General features: G+C 55.7%; 1 protein-coding gene across 1 annotated transcript; it reads left to right on the top strand.

The window, feature by feature from the left end:
• Positions 1-162: 162 nt before the first annotated feature.
• GPR157 (G protein-coupled receptor 157) lies at positions 163-17,900 on the top strand. The gene is made up of 4 exons (XM_042952082.1): positions 163-545; positions 12,987-13,200; positions 15,641-15,835; positions 16,317-17,900. Exons 1-4 carry the CDS (start codon positions 163-165, stop codon positions 16,530-16,532), a joined length of 1,008 nt encoding a protein of 335 aa, XP_042808016.1. The 3' UTR covers positions 16,533-17,900.
• Positions 17,901-18,418: the final 518 nt, after the last annotated feature.

The raw sequence follows: 18,418 nt of genomic DNA, 5'->3' as shown, positions 1-18,418 counted from the left end.
TGCGAAGGGGCGGGGCCGGGGCCGCTGACCCGGAGGGACCGGGAGGGGTCGGGGCGCGAGCTGTGGGCGCGTCGGTGCCCAGACGGCGGCGGCGGCGGCCGCACGCGCGGCCCGGCCTCTGTCCCCGCGGCGCCGCGGCCCCGGCCCCCTGCCCGCCGGGCCATGCCGCCGCCCGCGCCGCCCACCGAGCTGGTGCCGTCGGAGCGCGCCGTGGTGCTGCTGTCGTGCGCGCTCTCCGCGCTCGGCTCGGGCCTGCTGGTGGCCACGCACGCCCTGTGGCCCGACCTGCGCAGCCGGGCACGGCGCCTGCTGCTCTTCCTGTCGCTGGCCGACCTGCTCTCGGCCGCCTCCTACTTCTACGGGGTGCTGCAGGACTTCGCGGGCCCCTCGTGGGACTGCGTGCTGCAGGGCGCGCTCTCCACCTTCGCCAACACCAGCTCCTTCTTCTGGACCGTGGCCATCGCCCTCTACCTGTACCTGAGCATCGTCCGCTCGGCGCGCGAGCCTCGGACCGGCCGCCTGCTCTGGGCCTTCCACGTGGTCAGGTGGGTGACAACGGCGCCGCTTCGCTCGAGTTCCCGACCCCCCCGCCTGGGCCCTGCCTGCTGCCTCTGGGGCCCTCGCGCCCTTGTGGCGCCCGCGTCCCGGTCGGACCCCTGGCGGGGGGCCCGGCAGATCGTGTCTGCTCATGTTAGGGGGCAGCCCCGGGGCCAGCGGGACGATGCGGGTGGAGAGGTTGGACCTGTCCTGAGCGTCAGCGCCGAGGGCGCCCCTTCCTGCCTGCCGTGGCCCGAGCCTCCCAGCGAGTTGGGTGCCTCAGCGCAGCCCCTTGGAGGGCGGGGGTGGGGGTGGGGCCAGAGCTCGGCCCTCGTAACTTGGAAGACACCTTATGCCTTCCCTAAGTTCTGGCCATCTCTGCTGCCCTTGGGGAAAAGCGCCTCGTTCCCAGGCAGAGAGATGAGTTAGGTTGGGCTCCAGGCTGGAGAGGGCGGCTGCTCCCAGCCCCCACCCCGTGCCACAGGAGGTGTGATGCATTCAGCCACTCCCAGGCTAGCTGCCCCCTGCTACCTGCAGTGTCTCAGCTGTAAGATTTGCAAAGGACCATCTTCATTATTTTGTCTTTGCTCGTCTCTAGACCCAGACCATCTTGACTTTGTAGGGTTCGGCATCTCTGAGGGTGAGGTCAGTGGCAGAAACTGGTCTGGAAGAGGGCCCCCAGCTGCCTGGAGTGTATGGGAGTAGAGGAAGCCCAGGCGGTGCCCTGCCCTGGCATTGAAGCGTCTCATTAGGTCACCCTCACCTACGCCTTCCTGGTGTAATTTCAAGATTCTGACATCTGATGGTGTCCCGTGCTGCACCCAAGGCCGGAATCTTATAGGGCTTGTTTGCCCTTTTTCCTCTCCCAGATAAGAGCACCAAATACTGGGGCGCCTGGCTGCCCCAGTCAGCTGAGCATCTGACTCTTGATTTTAGCTCAGGTCATGATCTCAACAGTTCATAGGCTCCAGCCCTTCATCGGGCTCTGTGCTGATAGGTTGAGCCTGCTTGGGATTTTCTCTCTCCCTCTCTCTGCCCCATCCCCCTTCTCTCTCTCTCTCAAAGTAAATAACTAAACATTAAAAAAAAGTGAGTGCACCTAGTGCTGCCCTAATTATAGGACATCTCTGTTAAATACTTGAGTGCTTTCCATGGGACTGAGGACACTCAGCAGTTTGGTAGAGACAGGTCACCTGGGTGTCACAACAGTGAGATCACAAGTCTGCAGGAGTCACTTGACCTCTAGGTCTCAGAACTGCTGGATGAAGGCCAGCTGGTCCCTGGGAAACTAAATGGCCTGCTTCTCAGCTGTTCATGTCAAAAGCTTGGCAAGGAGTGAGACAGGACCTCAGATGCTGCAGGGACTCACAGGGGCTGCCTTTCCTCCCCTTGCAGCACCCCCCTGAGCTCTGTGTCCAGGCCAGAGACCCAGTCCTTAGCAGTCTGGCTGGGTGTGGCTGGCATGTAGACTAGAGTTCACATGTACTTGAGAAATCGAGCCTCCGACTGGCTTTCTTTGCCAAGAATCTCTTCTCTTTTTTTCCCCCTCTTACAAAAAAAAAAAAAAAAAAAAAAAAAAAATATATATATATATATATATATATATATATATATATATATTACAATGTGTTTTTTAAGGGATAAAGAGAACCTAGTACAGATCCTATAGAAGATACATTTCCTGATGAACCCGAGTTGGGAGTTCCTTCAGCTCAGTCCTAGGGGTGTTTTCTGTGATGCTTAGGAAAGGCCTCCTAAGAAAGCCCCTTTTGCTGGCCACAGAAAAGAAGGGAATTGTTCATCTTGCCCACTGAATGTGATCCATCTACTTCTTAAAAGAAAATTACAAAAAGGAGAAGGAGAAAATTATCTATATCCAAGCTAGGAAGGGAGAATGACAAGTTATTCTTTGGGGTTCCCTTTCAGAAGCTTAGTGCTTAGCTCCTGGCTGGTCTAAGAGGATTGGTAGAAAACCTGTCTAACAGGTTCATTTATTGACTGAGATCCTCCCAGCCTGTCTTGCTAATGACCTTGCTAAGGCCTCTCCAGCGCCACTCCTGGGAGTAATAGCGTATAACTGTTAAAGACCTGTTGGCAGGAGAAATCTCATCTTCAGACAGAGGCTGCACGGTCATCCACTTTTTCACCATTTCAGACTGCTGAAAATCAATCTTCTTCAGACCTCCAGTTGATCATGTCTATTGTAGTTTTTATGAAATGATTTTGTAAAAGATTTTATTTTTAAGTAATCTCTGTACCCGGCGTGGGTCTTGAACTCATGACCCCCGAGATCAAGAGTCACACGCTCAGCCCCCTAAGCCAGTCCGGCGCCCCTGAAATGATTTTTTCAAAAAACCAGCAGATATCCTGATGAGTGGACAGAGGACACATCCAGACACGGAGTCAAAACAGTTCATAAACATGTGGGGAAAAGTTTACTCCATTCATACTCAAAATAATGCAAATTATTTAACAGTGAGGTACCATTTTGTTATTGAATTAGAAAAAAATAGTGAAGTAGAATACTAACACAATAAATGCCAGGAAAACAGGTATTTTCCTACATTATTACTGGCACTGTAGACTGGAATTATCCACATAGAAAGTACTCCTTGATCCACTGATCCTATTTATAGGATCCTATATATCTTTAAAGAGATCATTCGGGGCGCCTGGGTGGCTCAGTCGGTTAAGCGTCCGACTTCAGCTCAGGTCACGATCTCGCGGCCCGTGAGTTCGAGCCCCGCATCAGGCTCTGGGCCGATGGCTCGGAGCCTGGAGCCTGCTTCCGATTCTGTGTCTCCCTCTCTCTCTGCCCCTCCCCCGTTCATGCTCTGTCTCTCTCTGTCCCAAAAATAAATAAACGTTAAAAAAAAAATTAAAAAAAAAATAATAAAGAGATCATTCAAAATACATTCAAAGCTGTATATACAGGGGAGTTTGTGTGAGAATTTGGAAGCAACTTGAATGTCCAAAAAATCAGGGAACAGTAGATGACAAATTGCGTCCTGCTGGAAATGTTACACAGCCTTTAGATACTGGCTGCGAACTCTTTAAGTCGTGTTTTTTGAACGGCATGATATAACACTAAATGAAAAAATCCATCTATAAAACTGAAGGCAACCATGTAAAGCAGGAGGCGGGATAGAATCCTGCCCATACACCACTTCCCAGCAAGAGCCTGCAGTGCCCCCAAGACCCCATCGTAATAACTGACCAGGTTGCCTTTACAGAAAGACTTTTTTTTCCCCGCTTTGGAGGAGGGCTGCTTACACTTTATCCTCATGGACACGGTATCTCATCACAAGCCTGCATCTGGCTCCTGACGTCTTGCAAAATGCAGTTCCATTCCTTAGCCAGTGACCCAGGGGCCAGGCAGGATGGTCACCCTCCTGTCACAGCTGGTGAGACTTGCCCCAGGTCACAGAACCTTGAATGGGAGGCTCGGGGCTAGAGGGTCCGTCCTCTGTTTATGATCCCATCTTGTCTCTTGGCCTGACGATAATTTTAAAAATTGAGGTGTCATGAGACAATTTATTTTTGACGTTCCAGATTTCCACCATTGTTAACATTTTATCGTGTTTGCTTTGTCCTCTGCAGTTATTTTTCTGGGGCCATTTAAGAGTAAGCTGGAGACTTGGGGCGCCTGGGTGGCTCTAGTCGGTTGAGCAGCCAACTTGGGCTCAGGTTATGATCTCACAGTCTGTAAGATCAAGCCCCACATCAGGCTCTGCTATCAGCAGAGCTTGCTTCAGATCCTCTGTCTCCCTCTCTCTCTGCCCCCACCCCCTGCACACTCTGCCTCTCAAAAATAAATATTAAAAAAAAAAAAAAAAGAGTAAGTTGTAAACTGATGTCCCCAGAACCCCTAAATCCTTTAGTGTATGTTTCCAAAAGAAAGGAAGGGTCTCTTAAGTAACCACATAAACCTTCCAAAAGCAGGAAAACAGTACAGCACGGAACAATGCTCTCTGACAGTGGACATCACAGAGACTTTGTCTTCTGCGAATGTCCCCGACAGCAGAGGGAAACCTGGGCTTGTGTTTGGTTTAGTTGTCGGGTCTCTTTACTCTCTTTCAATCTGCAACAGTTCTCCCGTCTTTCCTAGTGTTTCACAACACTGACTTTTTTGAAGAGTTACAGGTCTGGGTTTTTTGTTTTGTTTTAATTTTTTTAATGTTTATTTTATTTTTTGGGGGGGGGTGCAAGCAGGGGAGGGGCAGAGAGAGAGAGGGAGACACAGAATCCGAAGCAGGCTTCAGGCTCTGGGCTGTCAGCACAGATCCCGAAGCGGGGCTCGAACCCACAAACTAGGAGATCATGACCCGAGCCGAAGTCAGACGCTCAACCTACCGAGCCGCCCAGGCGCCCCTGAAGAGTACAGGTCTGTTTTGCAGAAAGTCCCTCTGCTGGGCTGGCAGCTGCTTCCCCAAGAGTGGTTTCAGGTCCTGTCCTTTGGCTGGAATCTCACAGAAGCACCGTCTTCTCATTGCCCCCTTCCCCGGGTGACTTTGATTCCCCCCGCCATCGGGTGATATTAACTTTGATCGCCTGATTAAGGTGTTGCCTGTCAGTTTTGCACTGCAGTTACTGTTTTCCCCTTTGTGATGAGTAAATATCTCGTTGCGATAAAGATCTGTCACTCCTCAAACTTAACCCCCTCGCTCGTTTAGCATACATTGAACCTGACAGTGTTCTGAAGTGAATTTCCTGTTTTTGGTTGCCTTTTTAAGGTTGTGTGAGAATAGGCAGCATGAAAGGGAAATCCCTGTAGTAAGAAGTCCCTCCCTGCTGTATCTTAGCTGCTGAGGCAGCCTGACACAGTCACCCCATGTTTTACATTCACCGGGACATGCATCGGGGACCCTTTACGATTTGCACCTCTTAGAAGGGCCTAGAGCTGTGGTGAGGGGGGGGGGGGGGCAGTTCTCTTCTGGTCAGATAAGCCAGGTTGGCCAGAAACCATCCCGGTCCCCCTGGGGATCACTCACGCCCTGCCTTCCGAAAGCAGTTGTCCGCTCCGGTCCCCCCGCACGGGGTGGTGGTCTCCTTCAGGGTCAGTGAACTGTCCCCTGCACCTGTGTGCCCAGGCGCCACTGTGCCAGCTGTCCCTGTGTGTCCTGTGACCACTGGAGGAAGGGGGGAGGGGTGGAGGGGTGGGGCGGGGAGGGGCGCCTCATTTCACCAAGTCAGAAGGAAGGGTCCTGGCCACCTCAAGCAGTCTTAGGGTTTCTTCTGGCGTCACTGAGGTGGGAGAGGATGGGGGCACGTGGGCCCGCCCACTCCAGAGGTTGCTTGGGGGTTCTGGAGGAAGAGTCTACGGCCCCCACCGCAAGTTCACCATCGAGATCCCTGCCGTGAGGGGAGGGGCGCCTGGGTGGCTCAGTGGGTTAAGCTTGATTTCGGCTTAGGTTACGATCTCAGGGTTCGTGGCTCGGAGCCCCACTTCAGGGTCTGTGCTTGGGATTCTTTCTCTCCCCCTCTCTCTACCCTTCCCTGGCTCGAGCTCAAAATGAATAAATAAACTTAAAAATAAAAATAAAAAGGCCCATGCTGTGGGGAGCGGGAAGTTCTAATGTAGACAAAAGGGGAAACAGGGGCCACAAAGGGGAAGATCCTCTGAGCTCTCTGGTGGGAAGCTAGCTCACCGTGGGGCCCAGTGACGAGGCCCCAGGCAGGTGTGTCTGAGTGAGGGGCGCAGGTAGCAGCTGCATGAACAGCACCCCGTGTCGGCCAGTGCTCCCCAAAATAACAAGAATTGGGCTGGCTTTACCTGTTCCCCCTAAAAAGTCTTCAGAGGGCACTGCTGCCTCGTGAGGTCTCTGCACAGCGTTTCGTGTTCACGGGATACTGGGCGCAGCACCAGAGGCTGCCCTTGACCTTCCTGCCCGGGCAAGGTCAGACTCTGCCCGTCCTTCCCCGGCGTCCAGTCAGCCAGGACCCGGACGGCCAGGAGAGTGGCTCCGAGCGTGGCAGCGTGGCTCCCTGATGCCCACCGGCCCCGGGGCTGCAGAGGTGTGCCCAGGTGTGTGTGCTTCAGAGTCCCTTTGGACAGACACCCCACTCCCTTCTGCGGCCAGAGCTGCGGAGCGACCTCATGGTGGCCTGGGCAGTGGCCGGCTCCCTGCGCTTCTCCCACGACCCACCCCTCTGCCCCACACTCAGCAATAAGTGCCCATTGTTCCCGGGAAGAAACCTCTAGGCGGCCACGGGCCTTGTGACTCCTTTCACCAGGCCCGGCTCCTTGCAGCTGCGCCTCCCTCCGGGCCTGGCTCTGTCCTGCCACCAAGTGCTTTCTAAATCGGCACATTGTTGCCCGATAGTTTTGTTCTCAAGGCAGTTTTTGAGTTAACAGTCAAGGCCTTCCGTGGGCCACACGGCACGTAGACCAGGCACTGGGAAAGGCTCCTGTTTCTTTCCCAGCAGGGGCCAACCCCCTTGCAGAAAGATCTGTGGGAAGAGTGAGGTTTGGGGTGGGGGCAGATGACTGAGCAGACCTTTCAGGCGGCGGGTGGAAGGTTCTCCCCATCTGTGTGCTAAAGTGGAACTGTCCCTGCCCCTGCAGGTGTCCCCCCCCCCCCCCCCCATGACTCCAGTGGGAGAGGTTTCAGAGACCATTTAACAGAAGATCCCCATGTGGGCAGAGCTGGGGACTCCCAAGGGAAACCCAGAGCATCACTGTCCTGGGGACGGGCCACCCCCGCTCACGGTCATCTGACACATGCCAGGGAATGCAGGTGTTAGGGATGGCTTACTCACCACCCAGCTCATCCTGTGGTGCCCCCGGTTCTGCTCCTCGGGAGGAGACTGAAAAGCAAGAGGATGCCAAGTTCCAAGGAGGAGCTAAGCTCTTGGTAGATCTGAATGGCTTTTTGTCTGTTCACCCCTCCCCTAAGCTTACCGAGGGCCCCCCACCAGCTCTGTCCGACCGGATGTGGTGGGGTCCCCAGGAGCTGGCACGTGTCTCTCCTGCAGAGTTTGTAGAAAGCCTCTCTGGGGCGCCTGGGTGGCTCAGTCAGTTAAGCCTCCGACTTCGACTCAGGGCACGATCTCGGTGTTCGCGAGTTCGAGCCCCGCGTCGGGCTCTGTGCTGACATCTCAGAGCCTGGAGCCTGCTTTGCGTTCTGTGTGTGTGTGTGTGTGTGTGTGTGTGTGTGTGTGTGTCTGTCTGTATCTCAGTCTCTTCTAAGGACAGCAGTCGTGCTGGATTAGGGCCCACCTTACAGACCATTCTAACTTAATCACCTCTCTAAAGACCCCCATCTCCAACTACGGTCACATCCTGAGCTACTGGGGTTAGGACGTCAACATATGAATTTTGAGGGGGACGCAACTCAGCCCTTAACAGCCTCCGAGGGAGAATGAGTCCGACTCGGAGTCTGGCCTTGGTTTCCAGGTGAACACGAGTGAGGGGGTGTGGGCACCTCTCGAAGAACCTCTAGGTTACCCCTCCAAGTGAGGGACTCTGCTCAGCGTGTGGTCTTCGGGCTCCCTCCATCTACGTGCCCCCAGCCCTGCTTCTCAGAGTCACAGGTTTGGAGACAAAGGGCCTTATCAGTCACCTGCTTTAATCCTGTCCCTCTCCAGACACCTTTCATAGCCTCCCCTGCATGTGGGTCAGTCCAGCCCTCAGTTTGGGGATCGAGCAAGACGCCTTGCCCTTTCCTCCAGCCTCCTGACCCCATCTCCTAGGTCAGGTCCTAGCCGGACCTCATCAGGGGTCTTTAAACATCTGAGGATGGCCCAAGGCCCAGCATCTCCTGACATGCCTGGCTTAACCATCTCAGATTTAGAATGCGGGTCTCAAGTGTCCACACGGAGGCGGGAGAGTTCCCCGGCGGTTCTGATCTGCCCCATCTGAGCACCAGGGTGATCCCTCTGACCACATGAGTTTTTAGGTCATAATCAACTACAGCCCTTGGTCTTTTTCACGTGCTGCTATTCAGCTATATTTTACTTGTCCTGATTTTGTTAATGTTTTGGTTGATGGCTTCTTTGGGGGGAGGGAGAAGAAAAAACTGTGGCATGGTACCTGCCAGTACACCCTTCTGGAAAGCAGGGATCATGTCGCGCATGTCTTTGTGGAATGCCTTCCGGATTCATGGCGCCTACAACTCGGGCTGGTCACCTGGCCAGAGAATGGTTCGGCTTATCCGAGGTTGCCCAAAATACTGACTGTCTTCTCACTCTACAGGTTAAGAACACAGAGCGTCTTGCAGCTTCTTATCCATTTTTATCCTCTGTCCAGTGGTTGTCCTGAGCCAGCCGGCGAGACCCCAGTCGTTAAATTTTAGGGCATTTTATGAGCTGATTGTTAAATACAGCCATTAGCAAAAAGTAAAGTATGTAAACTTAGAGTAAGTTACTTTAAAAAGAGTAACCAAAATTGCCAAGAATTACATCTTAATGATTTTACTCTTATCCGTACACTTGAGGTGATTTACAGCTATTGTCTCTGTGCAGGGGGAATACTGTTGGGCGTGCTGCACATCTGTTTCCTACCACGTATTGGCGGCTTGAAATTAGCCACAGTGGGGATGTTTACACCGTGGAAAATGGCAGCCCCTCCAGATCAGGGGCTGGTTTATTGTTTTGTCGATTGCGAAGAGCAGAGGTCAGCAGCCTTTCCCTGTGAAGAACCAGCTAGTAGGTCTTTTCCACCTTATCTCAGTCGCACCTCTCCAACTCCTGCTCTCTCTGTGGCCTGAGAGCAGCCATACACATGTACACGAGCGAGTGTAAATGAGGCTGTCCTGCAATAAAACTTTATTTAAAAAAAAACAGACCTCGGGCCATAGTTTGCTGGATCTAGACTTACGGGAACGGAGAAGATGTTAGTGAAGATTACACTTACGAAGTGTTCCTTGTGAGGACTTCAGCAGAGATAGTAACCCCGCTGGGGCAGGCAGGAAGCCGGGTATTTAAGAGGGTGAGAAGAGGCGTTCCCGCACTGGTCTTGTCTCTTAGGTTTCCCTTTTTACGTTCATCTTATTCGGGAAGGGAAATGAAAACACAACCAACTTCACATCATGGGACTACTTTCATTTGGCAACTGCAACCACAGGGTGTCGGCACAGACCAACTAACGCGTTTTGTGAGACTCAGTTGGCTCTTTAGAAGTCACAACAAGGAGGACTGTGTCGTCTATATTACTTACAGATCGTGTGCTTCACACGTTTGGTGTCAGTTACATTAATGAGACACGTATATGTACATACATTCCTACCACACATACACACACACACACACACACACACACACAAATACACTCTTTGCGGAGAGCCGGTTGTTAAACATCGCCAGCACGCCAGCCCATACCCATAAATTACAAGTCGGGCAGAACCTGCTTTGTGGGTTACTGGGCTCTCCCTCCCTCCCACTCTATTCCCACCCTTCCCTCACGTTACCTCTTCTTCCCGGCTCCCCCTTAAATACCTCCCCAAACAGCTTCTGCCCGTCTGTGCTTATGTTCAAATAGTGACTCTGATTGATCAACCCACGTTCCTAGGATGTATTTTTTATAATGTTTATTTATTTTCGAGAGAGAGAGAGAAAGCGTGCATGTAAGGGAGGGGCAGAGAGAGGGGGAGACAGAAGATCCAAAGCGGGCTCCACGCTGACAGCAGAACTCCAACCCACCGACCGTGAGATCATGACCTGATTCACCAACTGAGCCACCCTGGCGCCCCGATCAACCCACGTTCTCAACCCTTGAAAGCCCTCTACCTGTTTGGTCTTCTCTCTGGCCCTTTCCCAACACAAACTTAGCTCCAGGTGCAACCCAGGATACACAGGATATACAAACCCATCACTTCGTAGCTTTCCTATGACAAGTCACAGAGCAGGGTCCGTCTCCGTGTGGGGCCCAGGTCTCCTGTGAGCGCCGTCAGGATGCTGACAGAGGAGGAGTCCCTGCTGACTGAGCGGTTCCTTCTTCCTGCTCTGTGCTCTCCCTTCCTTCCAGCCTGGGGGCACCCCTCCGCTAGGAGGAACCCCGTAAACCATAAAGTGGTCGAAACACAAATAACTTCAGGATTGCAGTTTAGTACTTTATAAAGCCTCTTATTTCCTTTTCAATGACAATGATGTCCTTGCAATGAATAGTTAAGGAGTAAATTGGGGAAAGCTGTCTCAGTCACTTGGCTCAAACTCCATTCATTCATTCATTCATTCATTCATTCAGCAGGTCCTTGTTTGGCCCCTACCAGGTGCCGGGAGCTGTTCTAGATGCTGGAAAGAGCCCTGCACCTGCCCTCATGGAGCTCATAGCTGTGACATATGTTGTCCCGGGCCCCAGGATGGCATGAGCTTTGGTTTTGTAGGGTAACCCTTTATTACGACACAACAGTTTGACGCTAATATATATCAGCTAAACAGATGACTAACTGACAGAACAGGCATTTAAAATGGACAGACTCCCGGGGCTAACTTGGTACCTTTCTCATAACCCTTTAATTTCTGTGGGGGTTTTTGGCCCTTCTGTGCCTTGGTGACCTCAAGAAAGACAGGCTGCGTCCCGCCTCCCCTCCCGCCGTTGGGCGAGCAGAGGCCGGGGTGCAGAGGTACAGTGACGCTATCCTCCTGCTCCTGTCTGGGCCCCCCCAGAGGCCAGGGTGGGGACAGGAGCAGGTTGAACAGGCACCTCTGTTCTGAAAGTGCCCCACGCCGAGTCCTTCCCAGGTCCGGGAGTTGGCTTCCTCCCTTCTGTTCCACCCTAGCCCCCGCAGCATTTAGAGACTCTGATTGACCCCAGAACTTCTCAGTTTGGCAAGACTAATGCACAGCCTCGGTCTCATCATTATTCCACAACTTTCTCTCAAAAAGAGCCGCTGCTGGCTGGCTCAGCCAGAAGAGCATGCAGCTCCTGACCTCGGGGTCGTGAGTTCGAGCCCCACATTGAGTGGAGAGATTACTTATAATAGTAAATAAATAAAAAGATAAATAAAATTAAAAAGAGCTGCTGTTGCTCTCAAAATATAACCGATTTCCGGGGCACCTGGGTGGCTCAGTGGGTTAAGTGTCCAACTTCAGCTCAGGTCATGATCTCGAGGTTCATGGGGTTGAGTCCCATGTCAGGCTCTGTGCTGACAGCTCAGAGCCTGGAGCCTGCTTCGGATCCTCTGCCCCCTCTCTCTGTCCTTCCTCTGCACTCACTCTCTCTCTCTCTCTCTCTCTCAAAATAAATAAACTTCATATATACCTATGTAACTTCGTATATACATATATATGTATATATAACCGATTTCTGAACTAAGCATTTTACTGAAGACCGTGTCCTGTTTACGTAGTGCTTGTCCTTCAGTGACTGACCTGGGACACGGGCCCGTGTGTACTATTCCAGGGGGCAGAAACTGCGTGGGCCTCCCACATTCCTGGCACCTGCACCATAGGCCGGAATCCTGGGCCGTCAGTCATGACCCAGGACAGCGGTCAGATACTCTGACACACTTACCCAGTCCTGTGTGCCAGGCACACGCCAATCTTTACTGGCGATCTCATAATGACCTACTCGGTCCCAGGCCCGGTTCTCAACCCCACTTGGTGGGGAAAGACACTGATGTGTTGAGGCCGAGTGGGGGCAGGGCCAACTTGGACCTAGCCTGTGGCGTCACAGCCCAGGCTCCTAACCACCCCTCGTGCCACCATGAAGCTTCTGGGTGTCCCCCTGGCCCGTTTCAAATGTTTTGCCAGCAGACTAGTGCGGGGACACCAGGAAGCACCCTGGGGCCTGGCCTTCATCCTGCTGTGTTGCCATCAGGGTGAGCTCCCAAAATGTCAGCCCCGTGCTTCTGTGAGAGGGGGTCCCTGCCCCAGGTTTTATGCTTTAGGGGGCCCCCTTTTCCAGGGATACCCCCTTCTCTTGGAGCAAGGAGGCCTCTGGGCCATAGACATGTGTCCACCCAAAGCCCTTGTTTCCCCTTCTAGAAACGGCTGCAGGTGCACGGGGCCCTGGAACCCTCTGCTCGGGCAACCCAAGCTGCCCGTGTGTGCAAGGGACCAAGGGGGGCCTGGCTGTTTATGGGGTGTGTGGGCGAGCCATGGGCACATGGGCCGGTGTCTGTGTGCTGCCATGCAGGCCCCTTGGGGGCAGGAAGGAGCTGCCCTCCCCACACCGCAGCGTTCTCGTGCCCATCTGCAAGGAGCCCAGCAATTCTGAATCAGAAGCCGGCCTCCGAGGGAGGTGGGGGTGGTGTCTATCCAGGCAGGAAGCCGGGACATTCCTGTGTCCTATTACCCGAGCTCCGTGACATTCGGGTGGGCCTGGCAGGGCTTGGGAGGAGCGGGGCCGGGGTGGGGGATTCGAGGATTCCTGCCCGCCTCTCTGCTGTGAGGTGCAGGGTTTGGAGAGCACCGATCTGTCCGCGGAGCGTCCGCTCGCTTCGCCCCTGCCGGCTTTGCCGGGAGCGGGGCCTGACCTCGCAGCGTCCCCTTTGTCCCTTGTTCCTCAGCTGGGGGGTCCCACTGGCCATCACCGTGGCAGCTGTCGTTCTGAAGAAGATCGGCTATGATGCCTCGGACGTGTCAGTCGGCTGGTGCTGGATCGACTTGGACGCAGAGGACCGCGTCCTGTGGATGTTGCTGACGGGGAAGCTGTGGGAGATGCTGGCCTACGTCACGCTGCCGGTGCTTTACCTCCTCATCAGGAAGCACATAAACAGGGCGGTAGGTACCTGCGGCCCCCCCAGCCCCCCAGCCCGGACCTCCCTGTGGCCACTGTGCCCGGCAGCCCGGTGCTGGGCTCGGCCACCTCGGGGACAAGCCGGGATGGTGCATCGTGGGCCGAATGGTTGGCTAATCACGCGGCCCTGGCAGGAGCGGGTCCTGTCACTCCTCCGTTGTGGATGAGGAAACGGAGACTGGCAGAGGCCGAGGGGCTCCCCAGACTCGCGCAGACCCTGAGGCCAGAGCCACGGTGCGTGGAGTCCGGGAGGCGGAGGCGAGCGCCCCCGCCTGTGTTCGGCGCATAGGCCTCTGCTGCCCCCTCCTGGCAGGCCGCCGGGGTTGCTCCACCTCCAAGAGCGTTGAACTGCTCGGGGAGCGGGCGAACTTGGACGCCCCTGGAAGAGGAGGGCGTGGAATTTCGTAACCGGCGACACAGACGCCTCACCGCGTTAGCTGTGGTCGTTAAAAGCGTGTCATAAATGGGGGGCTCTTCGGGGTCTCGGGAGCTCAGAGAGCACGAGCTGCGCTGGCCGGAAATTCAGGCAAGAAAGCTGTTCCTCCCACGAAGTGGCCAAATGGTTCCTGGTCCTGCCGGCTCTGCGGGCGTGCAGTACGGGCGTCCTGCCGGCGGAGGCGCTGCGGGGCGGGTGGCGGTGGGGCCGCACGGGGACGGCGACGGGGACCGAGCGCCACCGGTTCGCGGAGCCGAGCGGGGCGTCCTAGCTCGGGCCGGGGCTGCTGCGGCCGCCGGGGGCGGGGCCTTCTTTTCGCCCCTCTGTCGGGCTGGACCTGCAGGGAGCGTGTCCCCGGTCCGGTCTCCCGGCGTCCTGTGACTCGGCAGCCGTTTCCCAGCCGTTTCCCAGCTCGGAGGGGGCTCCCCGCGGCTCCCACCGGCGACTTCGGAGTCTAGACTTCGGGCTGTCTTTTTACGCAGAAATGTCACTGCCGCCCACCTCCCTAACAGCCTCTTCTGGCGTCGCTGGGGCTGCCGACCGACTGGTCTGAAATCTGTCTCCTCGCTGGTGTCCTGGCTGCCCGGGACTCCCTTCTTGGCTCCTTTTTACCCTGGGAAGGTTCTGGGCTCCCTGATGAAGCCACCCAGGCCGCCCCTGTGGAGCTGCCCTTCTGTGTGTCTGTCTTCTTCCTTGACCTCCCCCCGCCCCCGACCCACCCTGGTGGGAGACCTGGTGCGGTGCCTTCGAGCACCCCACAGGAGAAGGGGTTCTCTCTTACAATTCTGCAAGTGTTTCCAGAAAACGGGAAGACTAGCCAGCGGGGAGGTGTATGGGCTGTTCTCTGCCTCCAGCTAGGAAGCTTTGCAAGGGAGAGGACAGCCACCCTGCTCCTCCAGGCTCCCCGGGTCCTGGAAGGGCCCCCGCTACTCCCCTACCCCCCAGGCTGCCTGGGTTCTGGAAGGGCCACCCTGCTCCCCCAGGCTCCCTGGGTTCTAGAGGGCTGCTGCTGTCGCCCCAGGGGAGGAAGGGAGGAAGCAGGTGCCCCGAGCAGGTGAGGTGCCGCAGCTTGGGTGCTCAGAGGTGCCAGGACGTGTGGCTTCTCCCCTCCCCTGGGCTTTCAGGGTCCCGGACACAGGGCCAGGCTCAAAAACACATCTTTGTTATGAGGAGCTTCATCTCTTTTTAGAAGTTCAGCTGCAATCTGGAAATGGAGCCTCCCCGTCCTCTCACTGAAGGGTGTTCCCAGGAATCGGGAAGCCAAAAGCCTGTGCCCGCTCACCTTTCCTTTCTCCCCCCGCTTTGTGTGGAGCCCCCTCCTTCGCAGGCCTTTGCAGCCTGGGTGGGCTTGCAATCTGGAGGGGAGGACAGGACCATCATCAGCAACAGGCCTGATAAACAAGGATGAATGGCATCTAGGAAGGAAGATGGCAAGAGCTACGAAAAAACAGGCGAAAATAAAGAGCTGACTGTGGGGACAGCACAACCCGGGAAATGCCTTTGCACTTTAAAAGCCGTTGTCAGGATAGACCTCCTCCAGGGGGCGACATTGAGCAAACACTTGAAGAGGGTGGGTGGGGGGATGGAGGAAACAGCTAGTGCAGAGGCCCTGCGGCCAGGGTGTGCCTGGTATAAGTTTGGGGAATAACCAGGAGGCCTGAGTGGCTGGAGGGAACCAGGGGAAAGCTAGGTCAGAGCTAGGCCTTGTCAGGAACGTATGAAGCGGGGAGACCTTTAAGTGGCGGACCGGCTGAACCTGACTTAGGTGTTCAAGGAACCGTGCTGTGCCAAGAACAAGACTGCGCTGGGAGGAGGGGGGGGTGGGGAGGGTGATGGAGGGAGACGGGGAGGGGGAGCCGCAAGTACCCGGAGAGGCGGTGATGGTGCTTGGACCAGGCTGCCTCTGGCAGTGGCAGTGGACAGAACGTCCGGATTCTGATGTCTTTTGAGCCTGGCTCACGCCTGTTCTCTGTGTCCCCCCAACACAGCACGAGGCGCTCTCGGAGTACCGGCCCATCCTCTCCGAGGAGCACAGGCTTCAGCGCCACGCCTCGGCGGCCGACAAGAAGCTGGTCCTCATTCCGCTCATCTTCATTTGCCTCCGGGTCTGGAGCACCGTGCGATTCGTCCTGACCCTCTGTGGCTCCCCGGCGGTGCAGTCGCCAGTGCTGGTCGTCCTGCACGTACGCAGGCCTGCCCTCCCCGGTCCTGGGTCCTGACTGCTCTGGCGCTGGGTCCCGTGCCGCTCGCCGCCCCCCCCCCCCCCCCCCGCCCCTCCTCCAGCCGCAGAGCAGGTGCATCCCAGCGCACCAGCCAGCCCGGGGCTGGCAGGGATCTCGGATGCACGGTGCCTCCCCCCCGCCGCCCGAGACAGGGCTAGCCTTGGTGAGAGAAGGTGGAAGGGCGGTGAGGTTGTCGTGCAGCCCAGGGGCATGAAGGTGCTCTCCCCCGTGGCCTAGGAGCAGCCCCGGCTGAGTTGACCGATCCTGTCCTTCCCAACCCAGAAGACCTGGGGATACAGGTCTGGGCCGGGCCTGCGCTCCAGACCCGCCTCGGGGGGTGGAGGACAGGGCTCTGGGGTCCGCAGCACCTCCCAGCCCCCTTGCGTGTGGGTTTAAGACCCCCCTCCAGCCGCGGCACTCAGGCCTCTTTTCTCCCTGACAGGGGATCGGGAACACATTTCAGGGCGGTGCCAACTGCATCATGTTCGTCCTCTGCACCCACGCCGTCCGAACCCGGCTCTTCTCTGTCTGCTGCCGCTGCTGCCCTTCCCAGCCTTCCGCCCAGAGCCCAGCTGGCCCTCCCAAGCCTCCTGCGCCCTCCAAGACCGGCGAATCTCAGGGATCCAGACACACCCCAGATGAACTTCCAGTCACCTGAGCTGTTCCCTGCCCGGTTCCGTGCACAGGTGCTGCCTACCTGGGGACAGGTGGTTCCGGGAGTCCCCGCTGCAGGGCGTGCGGCCGGATGGCTGCGGAACTATTAACCTTCTGCTTTTCAAGCTCTTGACGCCCGGTGGGGAGGGCAGCCAGCAAACTCAGCTCCTTCTACCTCCTAGAGCCTCCGGGGCTCATCCCCACCCACGCCCGCCCGCCCGTGTCCTGCTGCGCTCGCTCGGAGGGGTACTCGTCTGCAGGAGGGTCGGCCGTGAGATTCAGGGCAGCCGGTGGCACGAGGTCACTTTCAGGTCGCCCCGCGCTCCAGCGGTCATCGGCCCCGGGACCGCACACAGCACTGTTTACAGTTCGAGGGGCCCACGCCTGTGGGGAGGAGAGCACAGTGAGATGTGGATACCGTGCACTCATCCTAAATAAAATGGCAGGGGGTGTCAGAGATGCGTCCCCCACTTAGATGTCGTGAAGCGGATTTTTGGTTTGTCGGGGGGCATTGAGATTTCCGGGAGAGCCCAGCTTTTTTTCGCAGAGAGCTTTGCTCGTCAGTGAAAGAGCCAGTTCCCTTTAAGCAGGTCGAAGGTTTCCCCGGGAGGTTTCCCGGTGACCACGTGAGCCCAACACAACGGCGCCGGGCGGCCGGTCTCCCTGGGGCCCCCCAGAACGTCTGTATGGGTTGCCAACCCTTGATGCAGATTGTGTCTGAATTTCAAGCACAGGCCGGAACCCAGACCCTCCCTTCACCGGTCACTTAAAATACAGGTTCCCTCGTCCAACGCAAGAGCTAGGACAGGGACAGGAAGAGGCCGTTGCAGAGAATCCCCGTGGATGCCCACTGCCCCTCCGGTCTGCCCTTGTGAACACTGAGACGGGGAGGGAGCCAGTTTATTCACTCCCTGCTTTAGTTTTTTATAGGAAAGGTGACCAGGGAGTCCGTGAATGATCCAAATACGAACTCCAACCTGAAGGGGAAGGTTTGGGGCGTTGGTTGGGGGAAGTGACACATGCATCACGGGAATGACGATTTACATTTAAGAGAAAAGGATTTCAAATAAGCGTCTGTGTCTCTCTCTATATTCACGGCTCTTCCAGGAACAATTTCCTCGCGTTTCAGGAAACAGTTTCTCTGTTAAGTCACAGAAATCCCTGGCGAAGGCGGCGGGTGTCAGCATCACTACAGGAGGCTTGCGGAGGGAAAGTGCCACTTTACCCCACACCTGTTCTTCCCCTGGGCTCCGTCAGAACTCGGCAAAACCGAAACGATCTTCTGAACCTGGAAAACGGTTCTGGATTAAAGCCAAAGCCTCATCATACTGTTGATTCCTTTTTTTTTTTTTTTAAGTTTATTTATTTTGAGAGAGAGAGTGCGTGGGAGGGGCAGAGAAAGAGGGAGAGAGCCTGGCATGGGGCTTGAACTCCCGGACCGTGAGATCATAACCCGAGCCGAAATCAAGAGTTGGACGACTCAGCCACCCAGGTGCCCTGTTGATTCCTAGTTTATTCTTAAAAGCAAAATCTGTCACAGGAAGACAATGGGAAAGAAAGAGTCGTCGACAGAACTAGGTCCAAAATGCTTTTTTTTTGTTTCCTTTTTTTTTTTTTTAAAGAAAAAGTTTTCTCTATGAAAATCAGCAAGAGGCAGTCATCCCCTTAGGGACTAGAAGCCCCGGGCTGCCCTACAGAAAGCTACTTGTCAGGGGCGCGGTCTCCTTACAGAAGCGGCCAGTGTAAGAGGAATCCAGGGTTAAAGACGATACAGCAGGTCCTGGGCACATGGCTCATAAAGACCTTCACATTAGCTTCTAGAATGGAGCAGACATTTAGGAAGCTGCTTGCTGCAAAAAAGAAAACGGTTCCCAGCTGAGTTAGCGTGTG

This window comes from Panthera leo, chromosome C1 (assembly GCF_018350215.1).
Source record: "Panthera leo isolate Ple1 chromosome C1, P.leo_Ple1_pat1.1, whole genome shotgun sequence".
NCBI classification, from domain to species: domain Eukaryota; kingdom Metazoa; phylum Chordata; class Mammalia; order Carnivora; family Felidae; genus Panthera; species Panthera leo.
The sequence above is the reverse complement of the archived record's forward strand: the minus strand, read 5'-3'. Positions and strand labels throughout refer to the sequence as shown.